The sequence below is a fragment of the Balaenoptera ricei genome, chromosome 3, assembly GCF_028023285.1.
Source record: "Balaenoptera ricei isolate mBalRic1 chromosome 3, mBalRic1.hap2, whole genome shotgun sequence".
Lineage (NCBI taxonomy): Eukaryota > Metazoa > Chordata > Mammalia > Artiodactyla > Balaenopteridae > Balaenoptera > Balaenoptera ricei.
The window spans coordinates 22183825-22208819 of NC_082641.1; the positions used below are offsets into that span (position 1 = coordinate 22183825).

General features: G+C 34.9%; 1 protein-coding gene across 1 annotated transcript; it reads right to left on the reverse strand.

The window, feature by feature from the left end:
- Positions 1-11180: 11180 nt before the first annotated feature.
- Positions 11181-13255, reverse strand: LOC132363548 (interleukin-1 receptor-associated kinase-like 2). The gene has a single exon (XM_059919230.1). It carries the CDS (start codon positions 13232-13234, stop codon positions 12080-12082), a length of 1155 nt encoding a protein of 384 aa, XP_059775213.1. The 5' UTR covers positions 13235-13255; the 3' UTR covers positions 11181-12079.
- Positions 13256-24995: the final 11740 nt, after the last annotated feature.

The window sequence follows — 24995 nt, forward strand, 5'->3', positions numbered from 1 at the left end:
GATAATGGTCCTTTTTTCTTTAAAGACAACATATTTCATATAGTTGGGTATAATCAATGTGAAAGGCTTATTATGTATGTGCCAATTACATTAAGTTTAATTCTAAGTGTGATGAGATAACAAATTCTATCAAGCAAGCACAGTTTGACGGCAATCAGCTAGCTTTATAAGAGAAAAAGCCATGTTGTATATGTGGCTATTATATATTCTTCTGTTAGCCATATTTCATTCAACCATCAGCACTTTTCTAATTAGCATATTGGATAAAAAAGTTTTATATTGGTTAAACAGTGTCTTATTGATTAGCATAACAAATATTAGAAATGGGCTTAAGGTTCAATTAAAAGTATTCAGGAGTTTGGATTAGCTAAAATAGTTTAAAGATACTCTTCTAACTTTCAAGAATAGAATATAAAAATCCACCCAGATCTACTTCCTGAACATTTAAGGCAAGTACCTTCACTGGTTCTTTAACAAGTATTTTGTTTAAAAGGATTTCAGATTCTTGTATTAAGAGTTTGAAACCATACTTTCATGCTAGAATTCTAATCTGAACACCTAGTTATCCTATCTTGAGGAAATCACTCATTAAAGAATTTAGAACAGTTATTGGCAAAGCAATAAATATTAAAGTTCTCCTTTGATATTATAATAAATTCTTTGTAGTAATCATTAAAACTAAACTGAATATCACCATGAACTGTCATTATATAGTGACAGTCTTACTAAAAATAATTAGAATTTTAATGCAAAAACCAGTAATCGAGTATTCAAATTATGAAAACACATATAACCTACTTTGAAACTTCTCTTTCCTACCTGTACAATTTTGCATTTAGCACATGCCTTTAATTTGCTTTATATTCTACTCTCATTCTGCTTTTTTCACTTACTGTTTTCAAGGAAATAATCAACTGTATGCCTAAAACAGCATGAGCCAAAATGTTGTAGGATGGAATTATTTGACTTACCTATACTAAATTTAAAAACTGCAAACAATGTAAAACAAACAACATAAAAAACAAAATTAAAACTCAGGACACTGTTTTGTTTTTGCCACATATATAAATTTGAAAAAACAGCAAGACTAATCTAGGCTGTTAGAAGTCAGAATAGTAGTTACCCTTGAGGCAGTGGGTTATGAATGAAAGGTGACCTTGGGGGCTTCTGGATTTCAGTTAATGTTCTGTTTCTTGATTTGGTGCTGGTTACATGCATGTGTTCTTTTTGTGAAAATTCACTAATTTGTATCCTTAGGATTTTTTATATGTACTTAACATTCAATCAATGTTTTAAATTGAGAAAAAATGATGAAGATAGAAAATTAATTTCAGAAAAAATAAGAATGAATTATAAAATATGGGAAAAATAGAGTTGTTTGCAGGATAACAAAATGGAAATCTTTAGGAAAAACGGGTGTGTGTGTGTGTGTGTGTGTGTGTGTGTGTGTGTGTATGAATGTGCATGCACATATAGGACAATGATCCCAAAAGTCCGAGAAATCCAAATTTTAGTTTTTACCTCCTTTGCCATTACCTTTCTTAACCAATCTACATACAAGTTTCTCTTATTTTCATCCTTAATATTTCTTTATATATCTCTGCCCACTTTTCCCTACCCCATATCATTTCTCAAGTATGCTACTGCAACTGTATAAGAATCGGATTTGGAATTGTCTGGGAATAGAAATATTTCTAACCATCTCCTTTTTTTTTTGCCTCCTGCTGACTCATTCTGAATACCCAAACCACAATGACAAAGTGGAAGTCTGATCACACTGCTAAAATATATTCAGTCATACTTACAGCTGTTAGTGTAAAGCTATAGTCTTAATGCTAAGCCACAGGTCCTTCTCCCCTTTCACAAAACCATTTTCTTTCCCTGTTCCAATAGCACTGTCCTTGTTTCATTCTCTAGAAGTTACTGCTTTACCAATTGCTGTTCCAAATTCTTTAATGAGTGGTTTCCTCCAGATTGGATGCCTCCTATTACTTTTCTTGCCCATACTCTGATTGGGAAATTTGATGTTCCCTGAATTTCTCACTTCAAAACTCCTACTCACTCCTCATATGGGAACTCAGTCACTTCTTCAGTGGATTATCTTCCTAACTTCCCTGACTCTTGGACTGAGAAAGAGAGCAGATCTTGATGGTTTCTGACCCAGAATATTCTAACTTCATACTCAGAAATTGGGGGACTAATCAGAATGGGCTCTGGCTTCTCTTGGGTAACCATTAATGTGACTGAGATCAAAATGTTATTAGTCATCAGAATGTGATGTCTCCTTTAAATCATTGGGCTGCAAAGATATTGTAGGATTCTGGAAATTAATGATGATTTACAGCTAGTATATAAGAATTCCAGAAATTTTTGAGTTTTTCTTTCTTCAGTAGATATTTAAATGGCATTGCAAGAGATCCTTTTAGATAAGGCTATGATAAATATACCCATCAATATTGTCTGAGTTGTTACTGCATATCACTTTCTCAAATATACTTGAACTTCTTTCTGAATCCATCAAACTTTACTAGGTTATGCTTCATTAACATACAAATCCAAAAGCTAAGCAGTATTCACAACTAAAATTTATTTTATTTTTCTCACATTACATGTTGGCTGTGTCTCTGCTTCATCTGTTTTCTTCATTTTGGGATACATCTTAAAGAAGCAACACATTTTGAGAATATGCCATTTTTAGGGCCAGGAAAAAAGAGCCATAATCATAATGCCTTTTAAACCTTTTACTTGGAAACGGAAAATACCACTTCTGTCAATATGTCACTGGCCAAGCCTCTATAGTCTTCCCACAGAGAAGATAGACGAGAGAGGCCATATAGTATGCACGGGGCGAATTAGAGAGGAACAGCAAATATATTGACAGAATAATGCAACCCAACATATGTTATTCCTCAAGCTTTGCATCTCTGATTTGACTCAGAGATGACTGGAGGAGGAAATCACAATTCTCTATCCTTTTGCTCAGTCATAACCTTTGGTTACTGCCCTGAATTGATTGACTGATTGATTGTTAGATTTTTAATGAGAGATACAAATTTAGTGAAATGCTAATCTATTTAATTCTACGGAAATCCATGACCACACAACCACCCAAAATGTTTATATTACCACCACAGATCCATTGTAATTATTGCAGTTCATTCTAGATTCTCCATCAGAGCGACACACCAGTAAGAGATTTCCATGGATGCGGAAACTTCCCTCATTGGAAGTATGTATCAAACCTTTGGTAATGAGTACTTTTTCTACACTATCTTTAAAGTCATAATTACGGGTTATTTGAACCCAACAAACATGATCCACCATTCCTATCTTCCCAAATATTTATATTCCTTTCCCTCAACATGGGGTGTGGTACTTGTCATACAGGTGTGCTTATATTTTGGTCCCCTTAGTCCTTGTGTAGCTAGGAAGTTCCTGAGCCCTGGATTGGTCTTTCAGAGCTATGAGTAGTCTTTTCTACTTAGCGTGAGATGCCATATAAATACTAATAATTATTTTTTGACATGAATTGAAAGTTATTGAGAAACATTGTTCTTGATTATGCCAAGGCATTTCCATCATCTTTATTTATTTAGACTGTATATATTAAAACCAGGCTTGGATTAACCAGTGGAAGTTCTAAGTTGACAACCTACCATGCAAAAGTCTGAGTGTGGCTTCCAGTTATCTCAGTCCTGAAGAAGTTAGAAGTGTTGAATTTGTTTCTCTACTGCCATAGAATATTTCTGAGTTTAGTTCTGATTTAAGCTAAGAAAGTTGAAGTGTGTGTGTGTGTGTGCGCGCGCGCGCGCGTGCGCACGTGCATGCATGTATGCGTTTGTTCTTGAGTTTTCTCTAGCCTGTCAAACACTGTCAAAAGCAGACACTTCCATTCAGGACTCTTGAATTCTTCCTACAATGCACTCTGCAAAAGCTATCCTCAGTGAGCGCTTGGTTCCAAATGATCACAGCCAATAAGTTGAAATTTCTTTCACTCTTGTGTGTCATGGTCAGCTAGTTTACCATCTAGGCATAACAATATGTTTTTATAGCCTTCCGCCTTGTCTGAGCCATTTAATTATTTCTAAATCCCCACATTTTCCTACAGTTCTCTTGCCTACAGCCCACTGTTTAATAGCAATTCATCTACCAGGCACGGTTATGGATTACAAGTGATAAAAAGTGATCTCAAATATTTTTAAAGGCATAGAGAGAATTAATTAAAGCAATTGAAAGTAAGTTGAAAGGCCTATTTGGAAATGAGAGTAGGGGAATGGGAAATGAACCAAGGAAATTCCAGAGATACAGACAGTAGCACCACAATAAAATCAGTCAGCCAAATAGGATCAGTGTATACAGATGAAATAGGATTTCATGTATTTGCTGATCATGGGCTGAATTTAACTCATCTTCCTAAATTCCCTATATGATGGCTCCAAAAATACCCCAAATTAAAATTCCTAAAGAGAAAGATTGGATTGGCAAGCCCACGTTACTTACTTGCTCCTAGTTCACCATGGGGTGAAGAGACGAATGATCTAACCACTTGAGCTTATGTAAAGAAAGACTTAGATATGCCTTATGAGAAGAAACACAAAATGAGTATATAAATAAAAATAGGATGGGAAGAAGAATTGAATTCCCAAAAGCATGAATATTACATGTATGCTGAAAAGATTTTTAAGCTATGATTCTTTTCGTGTTTTGGTGTATAAAGCATAGAAAATTAATTGGAAATCATTGTTTTTTAAGGAAAATGTTGAAAAATAGTCAAAGATGAACAATTCATCTAAATCAAGACTGAGTTTATTAGTCTCTTTTGCCAAGAGACCCCATGTTATGCTAGAATAAATAGAGCAGATCTTTCTGAATGTGCCTTCTGAGGGGTAGTTATAATGCAGGAAGGAGGAATTTTATTCTAAATTAGGTTTGTTTCATAAAAGCAGAATTTGATTAGTTACAGAAGGTGATTGAAAAGTCTCTTTTGTGATTGGTCATTATAGTAGCATGATGTTATTTTGGGGGGCATAAAGCCAGGCCTAGTTCTCCCAGAGATGAGTCCTTTAGACTTAAACAGATTTAAGGTCCTCCTGCAGTCAAGCTTTTGTACATATGTATAAGGTTTAAGCAGAAATTTCCTTTATCTCATATGACAAATCAATAGAAAACTAACATATATGTATCTAGGCTTTTCATTCTATAAGACATCAAACCATTTTAATGCTATTTTTTCAATCCATATTTCTCTGTTTTGTGTTTGTGGAAGATATTATGTACATAGAAAATGAGGAGTAGGTGCACATATTTCAATTCTGGAAGTTGGAGTATTATTGGAAAAATAATTTAAATGGAATCCATCCACTCTGAAATGCATTTCGTGTTCTTAAATGTGTTTCTGTTAACAATCTTAAAACAAGATTATTAGTGCAATATTGCTTAGTAATATCAGTTTAATAGACAAAATTAGAATGTGTAAATAAGCAAACATAAAAATTGAATTTTCCACCACCTATACCCATCATGAACTGCTTTTGTCTAGAGGTATAAGTGTGTATGTGTGTGTTGTATGAATGTGTGTGCATTGTGAGTGTATGAATTTATATCTATGCACTGTCTAGGACCAGAGAGCTAAGACTGTAAGGGACAAAATTCTTGTCTGAGAAGTACGGCTCCTCGTTAAAAACCTATGGGTGATATTTCAGGCTCAACCATAGGTAAGCACAAAGGCTTTACTTGGCAGGCCTCACCAGGTAAGCTGCCCTCCCCACACCAGACTTGGCCCACAACCTCCGAAGGGAGATGCAGTCAAGGACTCAGACACCTATGACTGATCATGCTCTTTGCATATTTGCATTCCTAATACAGGTGGCTCCATACCTAGGTAGCTTTTTCTGAGGCCTTAGGCAGAGGTCTTCACGCAGACCTGTAGGGTCTGGAATGGGGAGAAGAGGGAAACTTTGAAGACATATTAATCCACTGTGACTCAGTACCCAGTGCTTTTCTACTCTTAGCACTCTCCCCTCCCCCTTCACCCAGACCTGGGTCCAATAAACTGCCAGAGACTTTTGTTTGGCGCTCCCTCAATAGTGAGAAACCCCACAACTTTGCAGATACACCTGACTTGCGACCAGGGCACTGTTTCATGGGGAAAAATGAAACAGCAGAGAGGTTGGAACCTTCTCTGGGTTTAGCCTCTTGCTTATACTATCATGATAAGTGATTAAAAGCTTCTTTGTCCACTGTTACTTTCATTTTGACTCAAAGTTTCATCTATTGGTGTTCCAGCACCAGGCAGCTCAGCTCTCTCCTAGCTCAACTGAGTTCCTGACACAGACAGATTCAGGTTTCTTGGCTAATTGCAACAAGGGAGACTATATATCAGAAAAGCAATGCATGTCTCACTCAACAAAGAAAAACAATAGAAATTACAGTAATTGGAGGGAAAAAAACATTTTTGTGAAATTTAGATGAAGCAATGTTTTGATGACCAAAGTAACACAAAGCTATATTTAAAGGGGCCAACATCAGGTCTAGATTGTGAAGTGAATTCAGGGTTCTATATACTTGGAAACTACGAAGTTAAAATAGATGTATAATGTTGTGTCCAGGAACCACTGATTTACATCTGGGATTAAATGGAGGCTGGATCTTAATATTGATATGACCAAGATCCTTCAAGCAAGAGTAGAATGTTTCAGTCATCCTGATAGAAGTTCAAACATCATTTCTGATCGCCTATAAATATATAGAACAAAGTTTCTCAGTGACTAAGAAATAAGTAATCACTCAAAGTCTGGACTTGTTATGACCCCTTATAGCTACAATGTGTCCTGGGAAGAAGTATAGTATGTGTGTGTGTGTGTGTGTCTGTGTGTGTGTGTGTGTGTGTGTGTTTGTGTGTGTGTTACTGTCATGTATATTTGATATAATCAGGAACATCTTTCCATGCCAATAAGTGACCATCACTGTACATTTTCACAGAGTATAATAGTTTATAGATGTCATAATTCTTAAGGTAATTTTCATATTTTTTTCTTTGGTTAAGATTTCTTCCATAAAAAATATTTTATCTTTCCAATTATTGTCTTAGGTGATATTTCTAGAACTAGAATTGGTGGGGAAAGCATTAGAAAGTACTTTTATCTTATGATATACATAATAAAGCATGTACCAATTCATATTTCTTTCAGCACTTTATGAGTATTATTGTTTCCTGTTTTTGAAATATAATAGTAATTTTATTATTGGTTTGATTATTAGTAATCCAAATAATCTACTATATCCAGTATTTATTTTATATCTTTTTGGTGAAGTCTTTTTTTCATAGATTGAGGATATTTTCCTATTGGGATAAGAATTTCTGATCATAAGAATCACATTTTTCAGATTTTGTGTAATCAAAAGCCTATATTTATTGAATATGGTTTATGTTTGAGTCTTCCAGCACAATATTTGTATCCATCTGAAGAATAAAAATACATACCTATTCTGTCTTCTTCCACGGTGTCTTAGTTTGGTCTTTTTGCTTATTTGTTTTTATATGCCCACCCCGGCCCCTGCAAAAGATGTCCACATCCTATTTCCCGAAACCTGTGAATATGGTTACCTTACACGGTGAAAGGGATATTGCAGATGTGACTAAGTTAATGATTTTGAGATGGGGATATTATCCTGAATCATCTGGGTAGGGCTGATACAATTAAAAGGGTATCTGAAAGAGGGAAGCAGGAATTTCAGAGTCAGAAGAAGAGATATGATGACCAAAGTAGATATCAGAAAGATGCAGACCCAGGAGCCAAAGAACATTGACAACCTCGAAAACCTGGTAAAAGGCTAAGAAACAAGATTCTTCCCTGCTGCTTCCTGAAGTGACATAGCCCTGCCCACCCACTTTAGATCCCTGAAAGCTAACACTCTAAAATAATAAATGTGTGTTGTTTGAAGTTACTATTTGTCGTATTTTTTTATAGCAACAATAGGAAGTTGACATGACATGTAAATTTACAGTATAACTAGAAATTATTTTGTTTCTGGCTTTTTAAAAATTACTTTGCCAACTGAGTTTATGTCAGTTATTTTACCTGTGTAATAAATTCTCAGTGCTTGATATGCCATCTAGAAATGTGGGTATATATGCACATTTTGACATGCTTTTCTACTTTCCCACCATATTTTGTAATAAATCCTACAATGTAACCTGTATTTCACACTCTTTCTTCTTTTCTCATGGAAAAATACATACTTCCTATTGGGTAAGGTCATCTTTCTAACTGCATTCAGAATCATCTCCCCCCTTGGTCAACTTCAGACCTTGTATTATCACTCTTCTTTTGCCCACTGTCACTATCTCATCAGAGTATAAACTTCTGTAACTCTATTTTCTGTTCCCTAATGGCTATTAAAATCAGATATATTTAAAATGTTATTTTTGAATTTTTATTTACTCAAATAATAATTAGAAATGATTATGGGAGAATTTATGATGTAATATTAAATCTTACTCTAGAAATGATTCTCTTGGATTTTAGGGAAAAATCATATTGCACTTGGATATGGCATTATCACCTCCTTTCTGATACTTCTATCTTGTATTCAATGTTGTAATCTGCATGGGATTGAATAATAAGATGGCAGTAACTTTGATCTTTGCTTTGATCTTCATTTAATGGGAATACTCCTATCAACAGTGTGATTCGGCTGTTGGCTTCAGCTGAAGATGTGATAAAGCATATATTCTTGTATTGTGATTTACTTTTAGGAAAAGAATTTTATTCAATTCAGAAATAACTTTTTCATATCTAGATATTGTCTCATTATTGTTTTTTTTTTTCTAATTTAAACTATTAATGTGAAGACATTTTAAAGAGATTAAGTATTTGTTTTTCAACATCAGGAATAAAGCATATTTAGTCCTTGTATATTATTCTTTTAATGTATTTATAGGTTATATTTGTTTTCTTTATTTAACATCTATATTTATGAGTGAGATTGTTTAGTTTTGATAAGCAGCACTACTGTTTTCATCTTTTCTAAAAAGCCAAATATTATTTATCTTGTTTAGACACAAAAAGATTGTGCCATAGATATATCAATCTTTTAATCAATTAATTATTTTAGTTAAATGCAGTATAATCTTAAAATGTGATCGAAATTTAATTATTAATTTTGCATTTTGTGAGGTGGCTTCATTATCAGTGTACTATAAAATTTTAATCTATTTAGGTTGTCTTGGTGATGTAAAAGCTAATCATGTTTAAATGTTCCACTTTGTACTTCATGGTGTGTAATATGTAAAATGTGTCAAATTAACTTTATTAAGTATACAAACTGTGTCTGACTTATTTTTGGGGGCACATCTACTTTGTCAAACATTGAGAATTTTAAAAAAATTCTCTGGCTGTTGTAGTTTTATAATTAAATTTCCATTTAATTTTAATTTTTCTTTTTTTGAAAGAAAATTTATACAGTGATTCAGAACATATACTCTTGAGCTGAGTGTTGGAATGTTAACACCACCACCAATATTCACCAGCTGTAAGAATTTGGGGCCTTTTTTTTAACTCTTTGATATTGTTTCTCAACTTTGTACTAGAAGTGTATACACGCACACATATACTCTGAAATATATGTGTGTGTATATGTATAGTATATATATAAAATACATAATTCCAATAGATACGTGTATATATCAGAAATAGTGTTTATGTGTATGTGAATATATATGTATGTATAATATATTCACATGTATGAACATACATCAGGAGTTATATTGATGCTTTTATTAGTCTAATTTAATCCAATATTGTTCCTCCTTGCCTTTCACTATTGATATTTCCCTCCTTCAGTGAGAAACCCAGCTCTAGACAAAAATATATTTACTTATTGTGTTACCAAACTCAGGTTCAGCTACTTGCCACTCTCAAGCGAATAATTTGAGAGGCAAGTGTCAGTAGAAAGGAATGGTGCTTTAATCAGAAAAACCAGCAATCCAGGGAGATGGTAGACTCATGTCCAGAGACCAACTCCTAAGATTCTGCTCAGCCGTGACAGTTTAAAAAAAAAAAAAAATGGGGGAAGAATCTCAGTGAATCATCGAGGCAGAAGGTTGGGTTCTGCATCATTCTCCATCGTGTGCAGACTGGCTGACTCTCTCTTCAGATGTCTTCTTGCCCACATGATCTGCCTGCAGGATTCTTTAGGGGGCTTTGGGAGGTAGAGAGCCAATCATTCTTTAACTACTTAATTCGTCATTCTTTTTTTTATCTAGGAAAAGAATCAACAGGTTAGACAAGGCATAGTGTGCATTCAAGAGAGCATAGGTCAGGAGTTAGTTTCAATTACTTAGTGATCTCATTCCTATAATTAGGTTTTTAAGGTTAGAGGGGGACAGAAATGGGTAAACAAGGAAGGGGCAAAAGAGCTGCTTTCAATTGCTCAACCCTAAAATTACATAGTAATGTTTCAAAAAAGTCCTAAATGCCCATCATTACCACTAAAAAGAATACCAAGCATTCAGTAGATGTGTGCACTCCTGTGTATGTGTATGTGTGTGTTTTTGTGTATGTGTTTTACCTGAGGGTGTATAAGAAAGTATTATGTTCAAATTTCACTTGGAGAAATTATTTTTGTTATTCTTGTTACATTTGATTATATTTTTCATCTGAAATACACTTTGATTCTTTTGCCCAGTTTGCTTTCTATTTGGGATTATTTTTTCTTATCCCTTTTATCACATGCCACTCAACCCATGTTAATCACTGATTTCATTTGTATCTGGCTTATTCTTTTTGCAGAAAAAAATAGGTTGACACAAAATCTTTCTTACACAAAATCTAGAATGTTTTCCAGGTTCCCAATATTTTCTAATTATTTTCAAAGCATGGCTTTCTGTATAAGTATTTTCATAATATTAGACGTGTATTTCTAAGGTAAATTCCTTGAATTAGAATTGCTGTGTGAAAGGATAAAGGTAAAATGTAAAAATTTTTAGATGTACTAAAGTAATCTCTCTAGAGACTGGGTTTTTTTCCCCTCCTTCCAGTAATCCATGCGAATGTCTGTTTCACAATAGTTTCATTAAGAGTATACACAGCTTTCATGTTGACAATTTAATGCATTAGGAAAGCTTTTTTGTAGTATGTATTTTATGGAAATTTTCTTTTTTTTTTTTTTTTTTTTTTTTTTCTTTTTAAAAATTTATTTAATAAAACAGGACAAGTGCATTTTCAAAGTACTTCTGTAGCCATGTCTCACCCGTTCCTCCCCAACAGCCCAGGGAGGGAGGATGATTGCATGTTACTTACAAGGAAACTGAGGTTCCAGAAATTAAACTAGCAGCAGAATCAAACATGAACCTAGTTCTCCTGGCTCTTCATCCAGCCATAAATAATACATATTCTCTAAATAAAAACTCCATTTAAAATATTAGCGTTAGTGGGATGGGAGGATAAAGGTGCAGAGTGGGCATTAAATAAATATCTGTGGGTTGCAAGATTTCTGAAAGAGAAAGCAGAAAATCTCCAGAGCCTTCTGCCAGGTGTCTGGCATTCGTAAAACTTGAGACCTTGAGGAGGGAGTGAAGAACCGAAATGGGACACAAGTTGAAAGTCTTTCATGTAAAGGTCATGGAAGTTTGCAGGCAGTTGGTGACAAATGTTACCCAGAGATGTTAGCTTTGGAAAGTGCCATCAGCGCTCAGAATGCTCAGTCGGCTGTCGAGGGTGAGAGCCAGGCAATGGCATCTGTTGGGGTGGTTATCGTCACACGCTCCCCGGAACCACAAAATCGCCCACATCCTGGGCTCTTGTATCAGGGTTTCCCCTTCAGTCTCCTGATAACCCAGAGCTCTGATTGACAAATCTCAGAAAGGAAGAGGACTTCATGGATTTTTGTGTCTCTGAAAGCTGAGGTCCCGTCTCCCCTAACTCACTCTGGTAAAATGGAAGTGTCTCTGCCGCCACCCAAGGGAAGCTGATGTTTGGTGTTTCCTGGGAGATCTTGATTCTTCCTTAGATCTTTTTCTCGAATTGACGTTCATTTTTCCAATGGAGGACGAGGGTCCTCAGCTGTGGTCAAGTCATCAGGGGCCAAAAAGCTCAATGCTATCCAGTTTCTCTTCTTTGTAGAGCTGGATATTCTCCATCAGTTTCTTTTTGGCCTCATTGATCTCAATTTTCCACGAAGTCTCTGTAGCATCCTGAGGAGGTTCTGGACTGGCGCGGGCCTCAGAGGAGGAGTCAGCTTCCACTGCCCCACCAGCCGGCAGCTCGCTTTCTCCATCCGCTGGGGGGGGACGCGAGGCGGCAGCCCCGGCCCAGGGTGCCTCCCTCATGGAGCAGGACGCTTCGAAGCTGGAATTGTCCACGTCGTCCGTTTCTTCCGGAGTATTGGAGGAAGAGCCTGTGTGCTCGGAAAGACCACTCCAAGGGAGCGACGTCTCCTGGCCTCTCAGCTGCTCTTCCACAGCAGCCACAGAGCCACACACCTCCGCCAGGCTGGCGCTGCGCCTCCGCAGGCAGAGGCAGGCGGCCGTGGCCAAGGCCTCGGCGCAGGCCTCCGGCAGCCTCCCTGCTCTTTTCTCCAGGTACTTCTGGCAGATCTCCTTGGCCATCACTTTCTCCACACCTGTCTTCCTGGAGCAGAGCCATGTGGTGCTGCTGGGAATTTCACTGAGGAGTAAATCCTTCAAGTAAACTGGGCTCCGGTCCTTGTCCATCGCAGGGATGCCAGTGAGGACCTCAGCTAACACTATTCCACAGCCGAATATGTCCACTCGCTTTGTCAGCTGTCCCACCCTGATGAAATCTTCTGGAAGATATGCAGCGGAGGCCTGGAAAAGGCAGGTCTTCATCGCAGTGTATTTTGACTTTTTGTTGACAGGACACCAGTGAGCCATCGAATGAGCCAGCTTGGGGGTGAAGTTTTGGTCTAGCAAAACATTGGAGCTCTTGACGTTGCCATGGATGATCTCCAGGCCATGCAGATGCTCCACGGCATGAAGCAGCCCTGAGCAGATGATGACACGCTGGGGCCAGGGGAGGGGGTCCGAGCCACCCTGACCCTGGAGTCTGTCCTGTAAAGAACCATTTGCCATGTACGGGTAAATCAAGCTGTAAAACTGTTTTCCAGTGCAGAGGCCCAGCAGAGGTAAGACATTGGGGTGGCAGCATCTATGACAAATTTGTACCTCTGCCTGGAAGAAGTTTTCAATTGATCCTGGACCTGAACAGGCCATCTGTGGGAAAAGACACTGAAACATGAAAATCTAGCCTCACCATGTTATGGAAATTTTCTAATCAGATTTTTCTATAGAAAAGTTTGTGGAAAATTCTGTAAATTACAATGTTGTATACCATGGAAAGACATGCATTTTAAACATACAAAAACTCTGAATGATAGAACAGCAAAATACACCTCTGAAGGAGGCATGCTCTTAAAGCTATAGGAATTATGTTGCAAAATAAACTGACTAACAGGAAAAGAAAATGTAGAATATTAAAGATTTTGGCAATCTGATAATTAAGAAATTATATCTCGGTGTATACTTACATATGCATTTATTTTATTAAAACTGGATTTGAATTTATTTTTCTATATTTAAGAGCCATTTTGTATCTTTTTTGTGAAATATGTGTTCATATCTTTCATCTATTTTTCTCTCATGCTTTTGGTCTTTATATCCTTCATTTTTAAGCATCATTTATTAGACACTTTTTTATATCTGATGATATATTTGGTAACTACGTTCTTCCACATATATTTTAGTCAGATTTATTAATCTTTTCTATTACTGCATCTGGATTTTCAGTCATAATTAGAAAACCTTCCTCTACACCAACGTTATAGAGGAATCTACCCTTGTTTTCCTCTAGTGCTTATTTGATTACATTTTACATTTATATTTATGATCAATTTAAAGTTCATTATTTTGTATTGTTTGAGGAATGTCTCTATTTGTTTTCTTCACATCACTCTCCAGTTGTCCCAAGGCAATTTAGTTAAAAGTTGATGTTTTTGTTAGTGATTTAAGATACCATCTTTCACAAGTACTAATTTCTTAAGTTCTTAACTTATTTCTGGATCTTTTATCTTATACCATCAGTCTATCTATTTACGTGTCAATACTGCAGGTTTTTAAAAAAAGTAGTTAAATTGTAGTATGCTGAAATATCTCATAGGACTGGTTACACTTTCAGTTCTGTTTTCCTACCAATTCCTTGTAGGTTTATTTCTCAACATGAAATTTAGTATTACATTCTTTATCACCAGAATAAGTAGGTTGTTAGTTTTATTGCAATCACATTACTTTTATAAATTTATTTAAAGGCAACTGACATGTTGATGAGGTTGAGACATGCTATCCAAGAGCACGGAATGTCTTTCCATTTGTTCAACTTTACTCGCAAGTCTTTTAAGAGTGTATTATGGATTATAAATATGTTTATAGGTCTACCCTACTGATTATGTTGTTAAATCTTTTAAAATCATACTTATTCTTTGTTGATACGTCCTATTTTTAACTTGAGTGTGTTCTATTTTCAGTGCTTTTTTGAAATATATCGCTACATAATTTCTATAGATTACCGTTTATGTAGGTGTTTACTATGTTATTAGAATAACAGATATTAATATTTTTTGCCTTTTAGCACTAAAAAATGTTTCTTGTTAATGTTTTTGATAAGAATTCTACTTTTTATATTCATATTACAACCCTTACTTTATTAATATTTTTATTATTAATATTTCCTTTTCCCTATGTGTGTGTGTGTGTGTGTACTTGGCCATCCTTTTATTTTCAACTTCTATTAATCATTTGGTTCTAAATGTCTCTTTTCAGAGAATAGAGCTGAGTATTACTTTATGATTCAATATGAAGTTTTCTTTTTTATTAGTGAGTAAAACCCACTCAGATTTCTGATATGCTTGGTATATTACCCAGCGACACTGTCATATTATTTTATTTTTAGAATTACTGTGTTTATATGTTATATTTACTATACTTCTTTCTCATTGTATGCATCTTTATTTTGTAATGCTTGTGGTATTTAGAATGATTAGAGTATTTATTTTACCTTTTGTTTGTATTTTTATAATGTTCTTAATCTTCTTTAACTATTCTTTAAGTATCTAGCTTGTCAAGTTTAGATGATATGATTTGCTTCCTACCTATTACCTACACAACCATGAACGACATTATTTAATTCTCTCCTTTGTTTCTCCATTATCCTTTCCACCTTGTCCGAACACTGCTCTTCCTCCGTGATCCCTCACCGGCAGTCCTTTTGCCGGTTTCTTCAATCATTTCTTGGTTGAATGAAGTTCATTCTTTACTTAAGAGATTCATGGAAAGGGTTTGTGAGAACAGTTTTTCCTGCGCAGTCAGAATTTGTGCATATTAACAGCTCTGTCTTGTTAATTGAAGGATACTTTGACTGAATATAAAATCAATTTTTTCCATCCATTAAAAAAAGTCTCGACACTTGTTTTATGTTACATGTTGCTCTAGAGAAGCCAGATGTAGATACTATCCTTTTTTCATATCCTTATTACCAAGTGGGTCTTTTTCCTGGGTGACCTGAGGCTTGTTTCCCATCCATTGGCTTTAAAACCTAATAACTTTTGTAAATTAATTGGTCTCAGTCATTTTTCCCAAGCACACATTGAATACTTTCACTATAATGATTTTGGTTTTGTGTATTATAATTTTAATATTAATTTGGTTCTATTATTTTGTTTTTATTCTCTAAGACCCCCATTCATACACATACATATAGAGATTGGTTCTTCTTTGCCTGCCTTTTATGTGAAACATTTTCCTTTGATATTTTTTATTATCTCATTTTTATTCTCTTGGTTTTGATCATGCCATTTTTCAATGGCCCTTTTAAAATTATCATTTTAAATTAAAACTAATATTTTTAATTTAATATTTGTTCATTAAAATTTATTTAAATTTTATTATAAATTAAACATTAAATTTAAGTGTATTTTAATTTAAACTTGTAGCTTAGTCTTCATTTCTGATATGGCTTATTTTTTTTCTAAGTTCAGTTCTTTCTAAGTTCTTTCTTAAGTTCAGTTAAGTTTCACTGCATTTTTTTCTTGGGTTTGGTCCATTTATTTTAAATTAAAAAAAATTGTATTGAAGTACAGTTGATTTACAATGTTGTGTTAATTTCTGCTGCACAGCAAAGAGACTCAATTATACATATATATTCTTTTTCATATTCTTTTTCATTATGGTTTACCACAAGATATCAAATATAATTCCTTGTGCTATACAGTAGGACCTTGTTGTCTATCCATTGTATATATAATAGCTTGCATCTGCTAATCCCAAACTCCCAGTACTTCCCACCCCCACCCCTCCCCCTTGGCAACCACAAGTCTGTTCTCTATGTCTGTAAGTCTCTTTCTGTTTCATAGATATGTTCATTTGTGTTGTATTTTAGATTCCACATGTAGGTGATATTGTGGTATCTGTCAGGTTTGGTTCATTTCTATTCTTAGGTTTTATTTTACTTTTTAGATGTGTTTTTTAATAAAATTTCCAAATACTTATTTGTTGATATTGACTTTATCTTGGATTATTGGATTATTGCACAAAATTTCAAATTGGAAAATTTCTAGAAACTGAAATATTTTAATTTCAAATTTTCTATTTTTCAAAGTGGATCTGATTTTTCCTATTCTAAGGAATTTCTTAGATGTGTTTCTAGTTAAAGATTGTTTTTTTTTTTTTCTGTCATGTTAAAATATAAACTGAGGCATATTAAAAAAATTTAAGAGTTTTTGAGAGAAAATCAGTTTGAATTGGGCAGCACCAAACTGGAAGTGATTAGGACCACTCCACCTGACAGTAGCTCAGGAAGACACTTGCATAAAGAAAGGCAGAAGCAAAGAAGGAAATTATTGATTGTATTTAGCTTAAAGCCCAGTTGCTCTTTGTGATTTGTTGTCCTTGGGTTTCAGTATCATAACCTTGAGGCATTTACAGGCTTCGATTTTGCTTTGCTTACATAGGCCACCTCAGCATTGGAGCCACTTCAGCCTAATGGCCTCTGTTTAATTAATTTAACAGTCAGCATAGTGAGGTGCAGTTTTTGTTTGTTTGTTTGTTTTTAATGGATACAGTCTTTATGGGTGATATCCATGGGGAAAAGGGAAGAGTTGATATGTCCCGAAGATCTCTTTCAATTTGCAGAACGCTACATTTTCACTAGTCACTTCCTTCCACTCAGTGTCATGGTAACTCCAGTTCTCCATCTTCTTTTCCTCCAGAAGTAATTGTTTCCCAATGCTGCTACCTCTGGTCTTACTCCTTTTCCAACACCTTCTTTGCTGGGGGCAGTGAACTATAAAGTACCTGACTTGTGCTCAAAATTGTTGCACTTAAAGTTGAACATTTTTCTCAAAGTCATTTTGCCGGTTTTGTCTAAGTCTTCTGCTTCGCTATCTTCTTTTTCACTGACTTTTAAAGATTATCTTCCCCTACTCTCAATATCCACAGACTTACAGAAATGGCTCAAGTTTCAATGGTGTTTGTGTTGGAATTTGGTATGTATTTTTATGCTTATTAGTAATTTGAAAGTCAGGGTATTCCCTGTCCCCATGTAATGATGAAAGTTTGGATAATGTTTGATTATATTTCTATGCCTTGTTGATCTTACACTTTTTCTTTTTAATTTTAGAGGTCACATGGAGGGATTTAAATCAATAGGTCTCCATTTTCCTGGAGCAATAGGAACGTTCAATTTTAGAAGATTCAAGTTTTTTTTTTTTAGACTAACAGTGCATAAATTTCCAAGATACTAATATTCTCTAGTTTTTTATGTCTCAAAATTATGAATTTTATATCTATACCCCTTATGAAAGCAATAACTATAGCATATTATATTAATTCCTTTTACTTTAACTCCACCCAAACACAGTTATTCCCATGTTTAATCCAACATACATAATGGCTTTCGATTTTTGTGCAGGGAAGTAAAATTTTGGAATTAACTATTGTACTTTTAAAACAACTTATCTTCTCTTTTTGGATTTGCTTGTTTTACTTTAAAACATCTACACTTATTTTTTTACGTAAGATTGAAGAATATATTAGTTCATTTTTGGATAAATTGAATTTGATGTACCTACAATTTTCATGTCACTAAATTTAATTAATAGATTTAAGTCTTTATAGTGCTTGACATCTTCAGATCATTTGAAATTGCTTAGCATTATCAAACGTTTATATTTTTATGGCTTCCTTGATACCCAACTATGCCATCTCCACTCTATGTTTTGATCAATAATACAGTAGTCTTTTGCAGTCTTACCTTTTTGCTGACATCAAAATGTCTAAATTATACAAGGATCAATTTCCAAGCTGTCAGCTCTTCTCTAGTACTTTCTTCTCCTTGAATAATTCCATACTCTTTCATGACATTAATTACAATGGATATGGTAAGGACTTCACAACTCTACTGAAGTTGGATCTATTTTCCAAGTTCCATACTAATACATCTTACAACTTACTTGATAATTGCTACACTATCTTGAATAATTTGTGGAAAATATCAATTTTTGGTTAATTAAAAATGAAATAATATCTGATCTGTTATATTGATATAACAATAGATTAAATTATGTACTTCAAGCATCTGCTAATAGTAGGTGATATGATTTGCTGCTGGTAATAGAAATTTAATAGGCATGTTTGGAAAGGAAATGAAAGGCAATTGAGTGATAATAGACTAAGGGAAGAGACATAGTTGAGAACATGCAAGGCATAGTTGAAGAAAACATAAGCAATGTTTTGTGTAGAGAGAACTCAACTCCAAGCTTTGCCTCTAGCTTTCTCTCTGGTCTTTAAATCTGTTACACTAATGATTTCTAATATTACACTAATGAACAGTGGAATCTCAACAGTAGTAACTTGAAGACACATAGATTAAAGGAACCACCATAGCTAATTCTGGGTAAGAGACTCATACTATTTAATCATATTCTTAGATGCTTCCAAGATTTCCAGGTTCCCTCCCTACTGTCACATGAGCATTCTTGAACTGAAGTCTTAAATCCAGCTGTGGAAAACAGGAGACGACTGACTTGAAAGCTCCTCCCTTTGGATTGTGTTGTTCTTACCACATAACATTGCAGAAACTGAGAAGCTCACTAAGGCATGGGTCAATTAATTTGTGCTCGACCAGGAGGAGGATGAGATAGGAACATTCCTCATTATCCCAGGGTAGCTAAAATGTGTAGTGGTTTTATTTCTAAGGAAGCTATTCCATATGATCTAGTTATATCCTTTCTGATTTCGTTACTCTAGTTATCTCAAGTATATTAGAGATCATTTGCACCCTTAGTTCTCACTTATTCAAAAGTCATTTGAAACAAAACAGTGCCTATGTTGGATTTCCGTTAGATCATTGTATTTATTTTTGTGACAATATATTGGAATTTGGACACTGTATGGGTGAGTTCTTGAGATTTTCAAATAGGTGATTAATGTGATCTCAAAATCATTCAGAACGATTGAAAATGCACCAGTCTGAGTTGGTAATATGAATCAAAGATCAATTATAATACCCATAATAAAATAGTACAAAATTGAATAAATAAAATATAGAAATAGTTTTGACCATAGAAGTCAATATGATATGATGGTTAAGATAGTAATTTGGGAGTGAAACTGTGACACTTTGGTGATTCTTTGAACAGAAGTAGTGATGTTTGAATCAGGACTGAAACCGAGGTTTCATTTTAGAAATATAGAAACATGATTGTGGATTTAACAATAAGACAGAGATTAAGAGGAAGTATATTCAAGTTCTTTAATTGGGAGAAAAATAATGCCACCAAAAAATCTTTTATTTCATAGCATACCAGGTAAAATAATGGAAGTTTAAAACACATTTTGTTTTAGAGATGCCTGAGAGTTTAAAAATGAAGATAAAATGCAATATGCTTTCTATTTTTCCAAACCTCAAAGGCTTTCTGTAAGGAAGAAGGCTGGCAATTGGTTCCCAACAATGTGTCAGGGAAGTAATTAATTCATAGGACCTTTGGACCACATAGTATTACCATCTACAACAAGAGCAACAGGAGACCTTCTGTTGAGAAGATCTTTGTTGTTTTCTTGTGCCTCTTGATTGATTTTATCTCAAGGGTTAAAATTTTATTTGAACCTGACCATTTGTTGTCCTTGCACTCCTATATGAATTCTCCACAGGAAAATAAAACAAATGGTAGGGGCTTCCCTGGTGGCGCAGTGGTTGAGAATCTGCCTGCTAATGCAGGGGACACGGGTTCGAGCCCTGGTCTGGGAAGATCCCACATGCCACGGAGCAGCTGGGCCCGTGAGCCACAACTACTGAGCCTGCGCGTCTGGAGCCTGTGCCCCGCGACGGGAGGGGCCGCGATAGTGAAAGGCCCGCGCATCGCGATGAAGAGCGGTCCCTGCACCGCGATGAAGAGTGGCCCCCACTTGCCTCAACTAGAGAAAGCCCTCGCATGAACCGAAGACCCAACACAGCCAAAAATAAAATAAAATAAATAAATAAAAAGTAGCTATATAAAAAAAAAAAAAAAAAAAAAAAAAAAAAAACAAATGGTAGCATAGTATCAAACCACTATTGCTCTTTTTTTTTCCTATTTTCCTTCAAAAGTGTGAATTCTATATTCACTCTATATGCACGTTGCAGGTGTTAATTAATTTTCCTAAGAAATCACTAGCAAAAAATTTTGTAGATTTATAAAATTTATAATTGAATATTCATAAGGATAATAGAGTTTATCTAACCCAAATAAGCAAGAAGAAATAAAGTTGAGAAATGAAGATAAAGAAGAAAAGGCGGGGCTTCCCCGGTGGCGCAGTGGTTGAGAATCTGCCTGCCAATGCAGGGGACACGGGTTCCAGCCCTGGTCTGGGAAGATCCCACATGCCGCGGAGCAACTGGGCCCGTGAGCCACAATTACTGAGCCTGCGCGTCTGGAGCCTGTGCTCCGCAACAAAACAGGCCGCGATAGTGAGAGGCCCGCGCACCGCGATGAAGAGTGGCCCCCACTTGCCGCAACTGGAGAAAGCCCTCGCACAGAAACGAAGACCCAACACAGCCATAAATAAATAAATAAATAATTAAAAAAAAAAAAAAGAAGAAAAGGCATTTCATCAAAAATAAGAAGCAAGAATTAAAAATTGGCTTAAGTAGCAATATAGTTCATTGTTACCTAAGTAACCTATTCTTGATTAGAATCACTGAATTTGTCAACTAAGAATATGGTGTCATTAGGGGGAAATAAAATGATTAATGCTACTTCAAAAAATTCTTAAATCTGTAATTTAACTTGAGTTCTGGGCAAAAGAGGCTAATTGAAAATCATCAAATCATTAATTAACAAAAGAGCCTGGGACAAATAAAATTTATATAAAATTTGACCACACATGATACTGAAATTTTCTTTGTTTTCTGTCAAAACACGGTTAAGTGGTGATATTGAGATAGTGTTTCTCCAGGAAGCCTATGATGATGGGAATTCTTTCTACTCCCAGCCACCATATCCAGAAAGTTTCCAAATACCATGTATGAGAAGTATAGAATGACTGGGAAGCTAATTACCTTTATTATTATGATGGTTTGCATCAAAATGCCAATATTAATTTAAGCTAAACCACATCATCACCTTTTCTTTTTCTGGACCGAACGCCAGACTAGGCCCCAAAAGCAAACAGTCAGACTTCCTTTGTATCCTTTTAAAAGGCTAACATGTTAATATATTATTTGACTACTGATAATAAGTAATAAAAATGAACTAAGAAATACTTTTTGATGAAATTCCTACATGTTGATCTTGTCTAGGACTCTTCCTCAAGTATTCTTCAGGTAGAGTCTCCAGTCCCTGTGTCAGTTAGCTTCTGTGCTTTGAAACAATACATGCAACGAATGGGGAAAAGAACTTGACTGGGTCTTCTTCCTATGGGAAACACCTTCAATTCCCATACCCCTCGGGCTGTGTGGAACCCATAGAATGAAAAGAACCCAGTACAAACTATGTTTAGTCTTCCTACTAAATCCTACTCTAAAAGCAAAAAACAAAAAAACATGGCTGTATCTACGTCAGCAATCCCTACTATCACTCCTCATTCCTGGGAGATAATTGGATAAATAGGAGACTAGAAATCATGGTAGATTCCAGGAGCACCTAATACCTGAAAGGGATCATGAAGGATGCCTGGTAAACTTAGCATATTTCCCAAGTGCATTTTTTTCTCTCATTTTTCAAGTTACTTTAAAGTTTACCATACTCCTTTAACTTAGGAAGAATTGACTATGTTCCAGGCAAAGGTAAATTCTTCCTCTTGGTAAATAAAACCTACCCACTACCCACACTACAACTGCACTGTCAATTCTATCCGTATCTGTTGAATCAGTCCCATTTCTTCTTAAAAAGCTGTAGTTTCATTAAACTCTATGTTGATGCCACTTTCTCCTCCAACTATTGCACAATTTTTATCTTCTATTTAGAGTTAAGTATCTTGAAAAAAAAGCATCGTCTATACTAAACTTTTCCTCATCCCATACACTTTGAACCCATTCCAAATAGACTCTTACTCTCTCAATATTCCCTCAGCAAGCATGCTAATGCCCTACTTGTTGCAAAACATATTAGTCATTTCTCAGTCCCTCTTGTATTTGCCCATTTTTCTTTTTTTCCATATGTATATATATATTAACTTAGATTTCAGGACAGGATACCTTAAATTTTTTTTCTCCTATATTATTGGTTCTTCCTTTAAAGTTTCCTCCTTGATTAATTGTGTCTTAATGTTGGAAGGTCCCAAATTCAGTAATTAGAAAACTTACCTTTTCTATCTGCAACTAATGCCTTTTTAGTCTCATCCAATGTATAGCCTTTGTGTACCATGTGTTCACAGAAAAATTCCAAATATATATTCCAGAGTTCCATTCAGCAGTCTCCCATTAGCTCCCAAATGATATATCTAATTGCCTTCTCTATGTCTCCTATTAGCTTCTTAGTCATCTCAAAATTATGTCCAAAAATTTTTGTATTATACAGAAAACCTGCCCTTCCTGCAGTCTTTCTGATCACAGTAAATGGCAAGTTCACCTTCCCCCGTTACACAGATTATAGAAACTCGGAATCGAGGATTTGTGCACCATTATATATGACAACCAGCAAAGCCTCTTGTCTCTACTTTCAAAATATCCAAAACCCAACTAGTTCTTATACATCCACTGACTGACAGTTTAGTGCAAGCCATCATCATCATTCTATTGGATGATTACAATAGACAGTCTCCCTGCTTTTACATGTGTTCCCTTTTATCTGTTGCTAACCCAACAGCTAGAAGATATTGTTAAAATAGAGGTCAGATCATGCTAAACACTGCTCAAAATCCTCCACTCTATTCCCATCTCATTCATAGTAAAAAACAAAATCCTTAAAATCATCTGTAATACACAATACATTACTTAATAGTTGTTCCTTAGGCACTGCATAGATGTGCTTCCCTCAAGGGCTATATTTCTGTTCTCTTTTGGCCTGAGGGAATCCTTCCTCAATATTGTACATTGCTCATTTATGCACTTCTTTCAAGTTTTTATTCAAATGCCACATTCCCCAAAGTAACATATATTCTTCTGCTTTTTATTTACCTACTGAATGTACCACCATATAACATACCAGATTTTACTAATTATTTTTAAATCTCTTTCTCCAATAAAACATAAACTTCAAGAAGGAAGATTTTTTTAAATGTTGTGTTCCATAGTATATATAACATTTTCTATCATCTAACAGACGTTCAGTCTATTTTGCTGAATGAATGAGTGAATTTCTGGCACTTCATGTTTCCCCTTACCTCAAGCTAGGAACAAAATGATATAGTTTTAGTTTGAGTGCAGAGGCTTAAAAGCAGGAGAGAAGGTGGTATAAATTCTAGTCTGAAGGCAAGAGAAGACCAATGTCCAGCTCAAAGACAGGCAGAGAGAGTAAATTCTCTCTTATTCCTGTTTTTGTTCTACTTAGGCCTTGGATGGATTGGATGAGACTCACCTACTTTGGGGAGGACAATCTGATTTACTCAGTAAATGTTATTCTCATCCAGAAATACCCTCACAAACACAGAATAATGTTTAACCCAATACCTGGGCACCCCACACTCCACACCCCAGTTAACACATAAAATTTACCATCACAGACATTAAAATAAAATGTTATATCAGTGTTATGATTAATTTATAATTAAATAGCTCATTGAAACACTTTAACTTTTCTCTAACTCTTTAAAGACAATTGTGATATTCTTCAAAGCATTGGAAAGACATTTTGCAAAATTTTATTCATGTTTTATTTTCTACTTTGTGAAAGTTTTTGTGTTAAATGAATGACATTTTGTAGAGTTTCAACAACAAAAGGAAAAAAATTACACACAGAATAATTTCCCCTGTTGTGCTCATCACTAAGAAAAAAATGAAATGGTAATTGTGCTTTCTTAATACAAAAAAAAGCCTTAAAAAGTAAGAGTCCTGACATTTAAAAGCAGCTGAAAATGAGTAGCTTACTGCTTGCAATATGCCTCTAATATTGTAGCATTGCACGCTGAAACTATAAAAAAATCTTTATTTAGATATACATTTAAACATTTCCCAATACTTTATTTTGAGAATTAATATAAATTGAGAGAAAAATGATTTTTATGCCAAATTTAAAGTAAAATAAAGAATGACATAAATTTTTTCCCAAGTAGAGCTTTATTAGAATAAACAGTATTGTTCCAGAATTATTTCCATTGGATAATTCAAATTAGCACAAATGTTAGGACAATAATTATATTAATGAGTAGAAAATGTGTCTTTCCTTTATAAAACATTGATCTGAGGTTTTATTAACTACTTATTTCAAAGTATATTTTTCAAATCAAAATATTAAAAACTGATAATCAGGAAAACAATGTAAGCTAGTTTCACAATTATAAAAATATC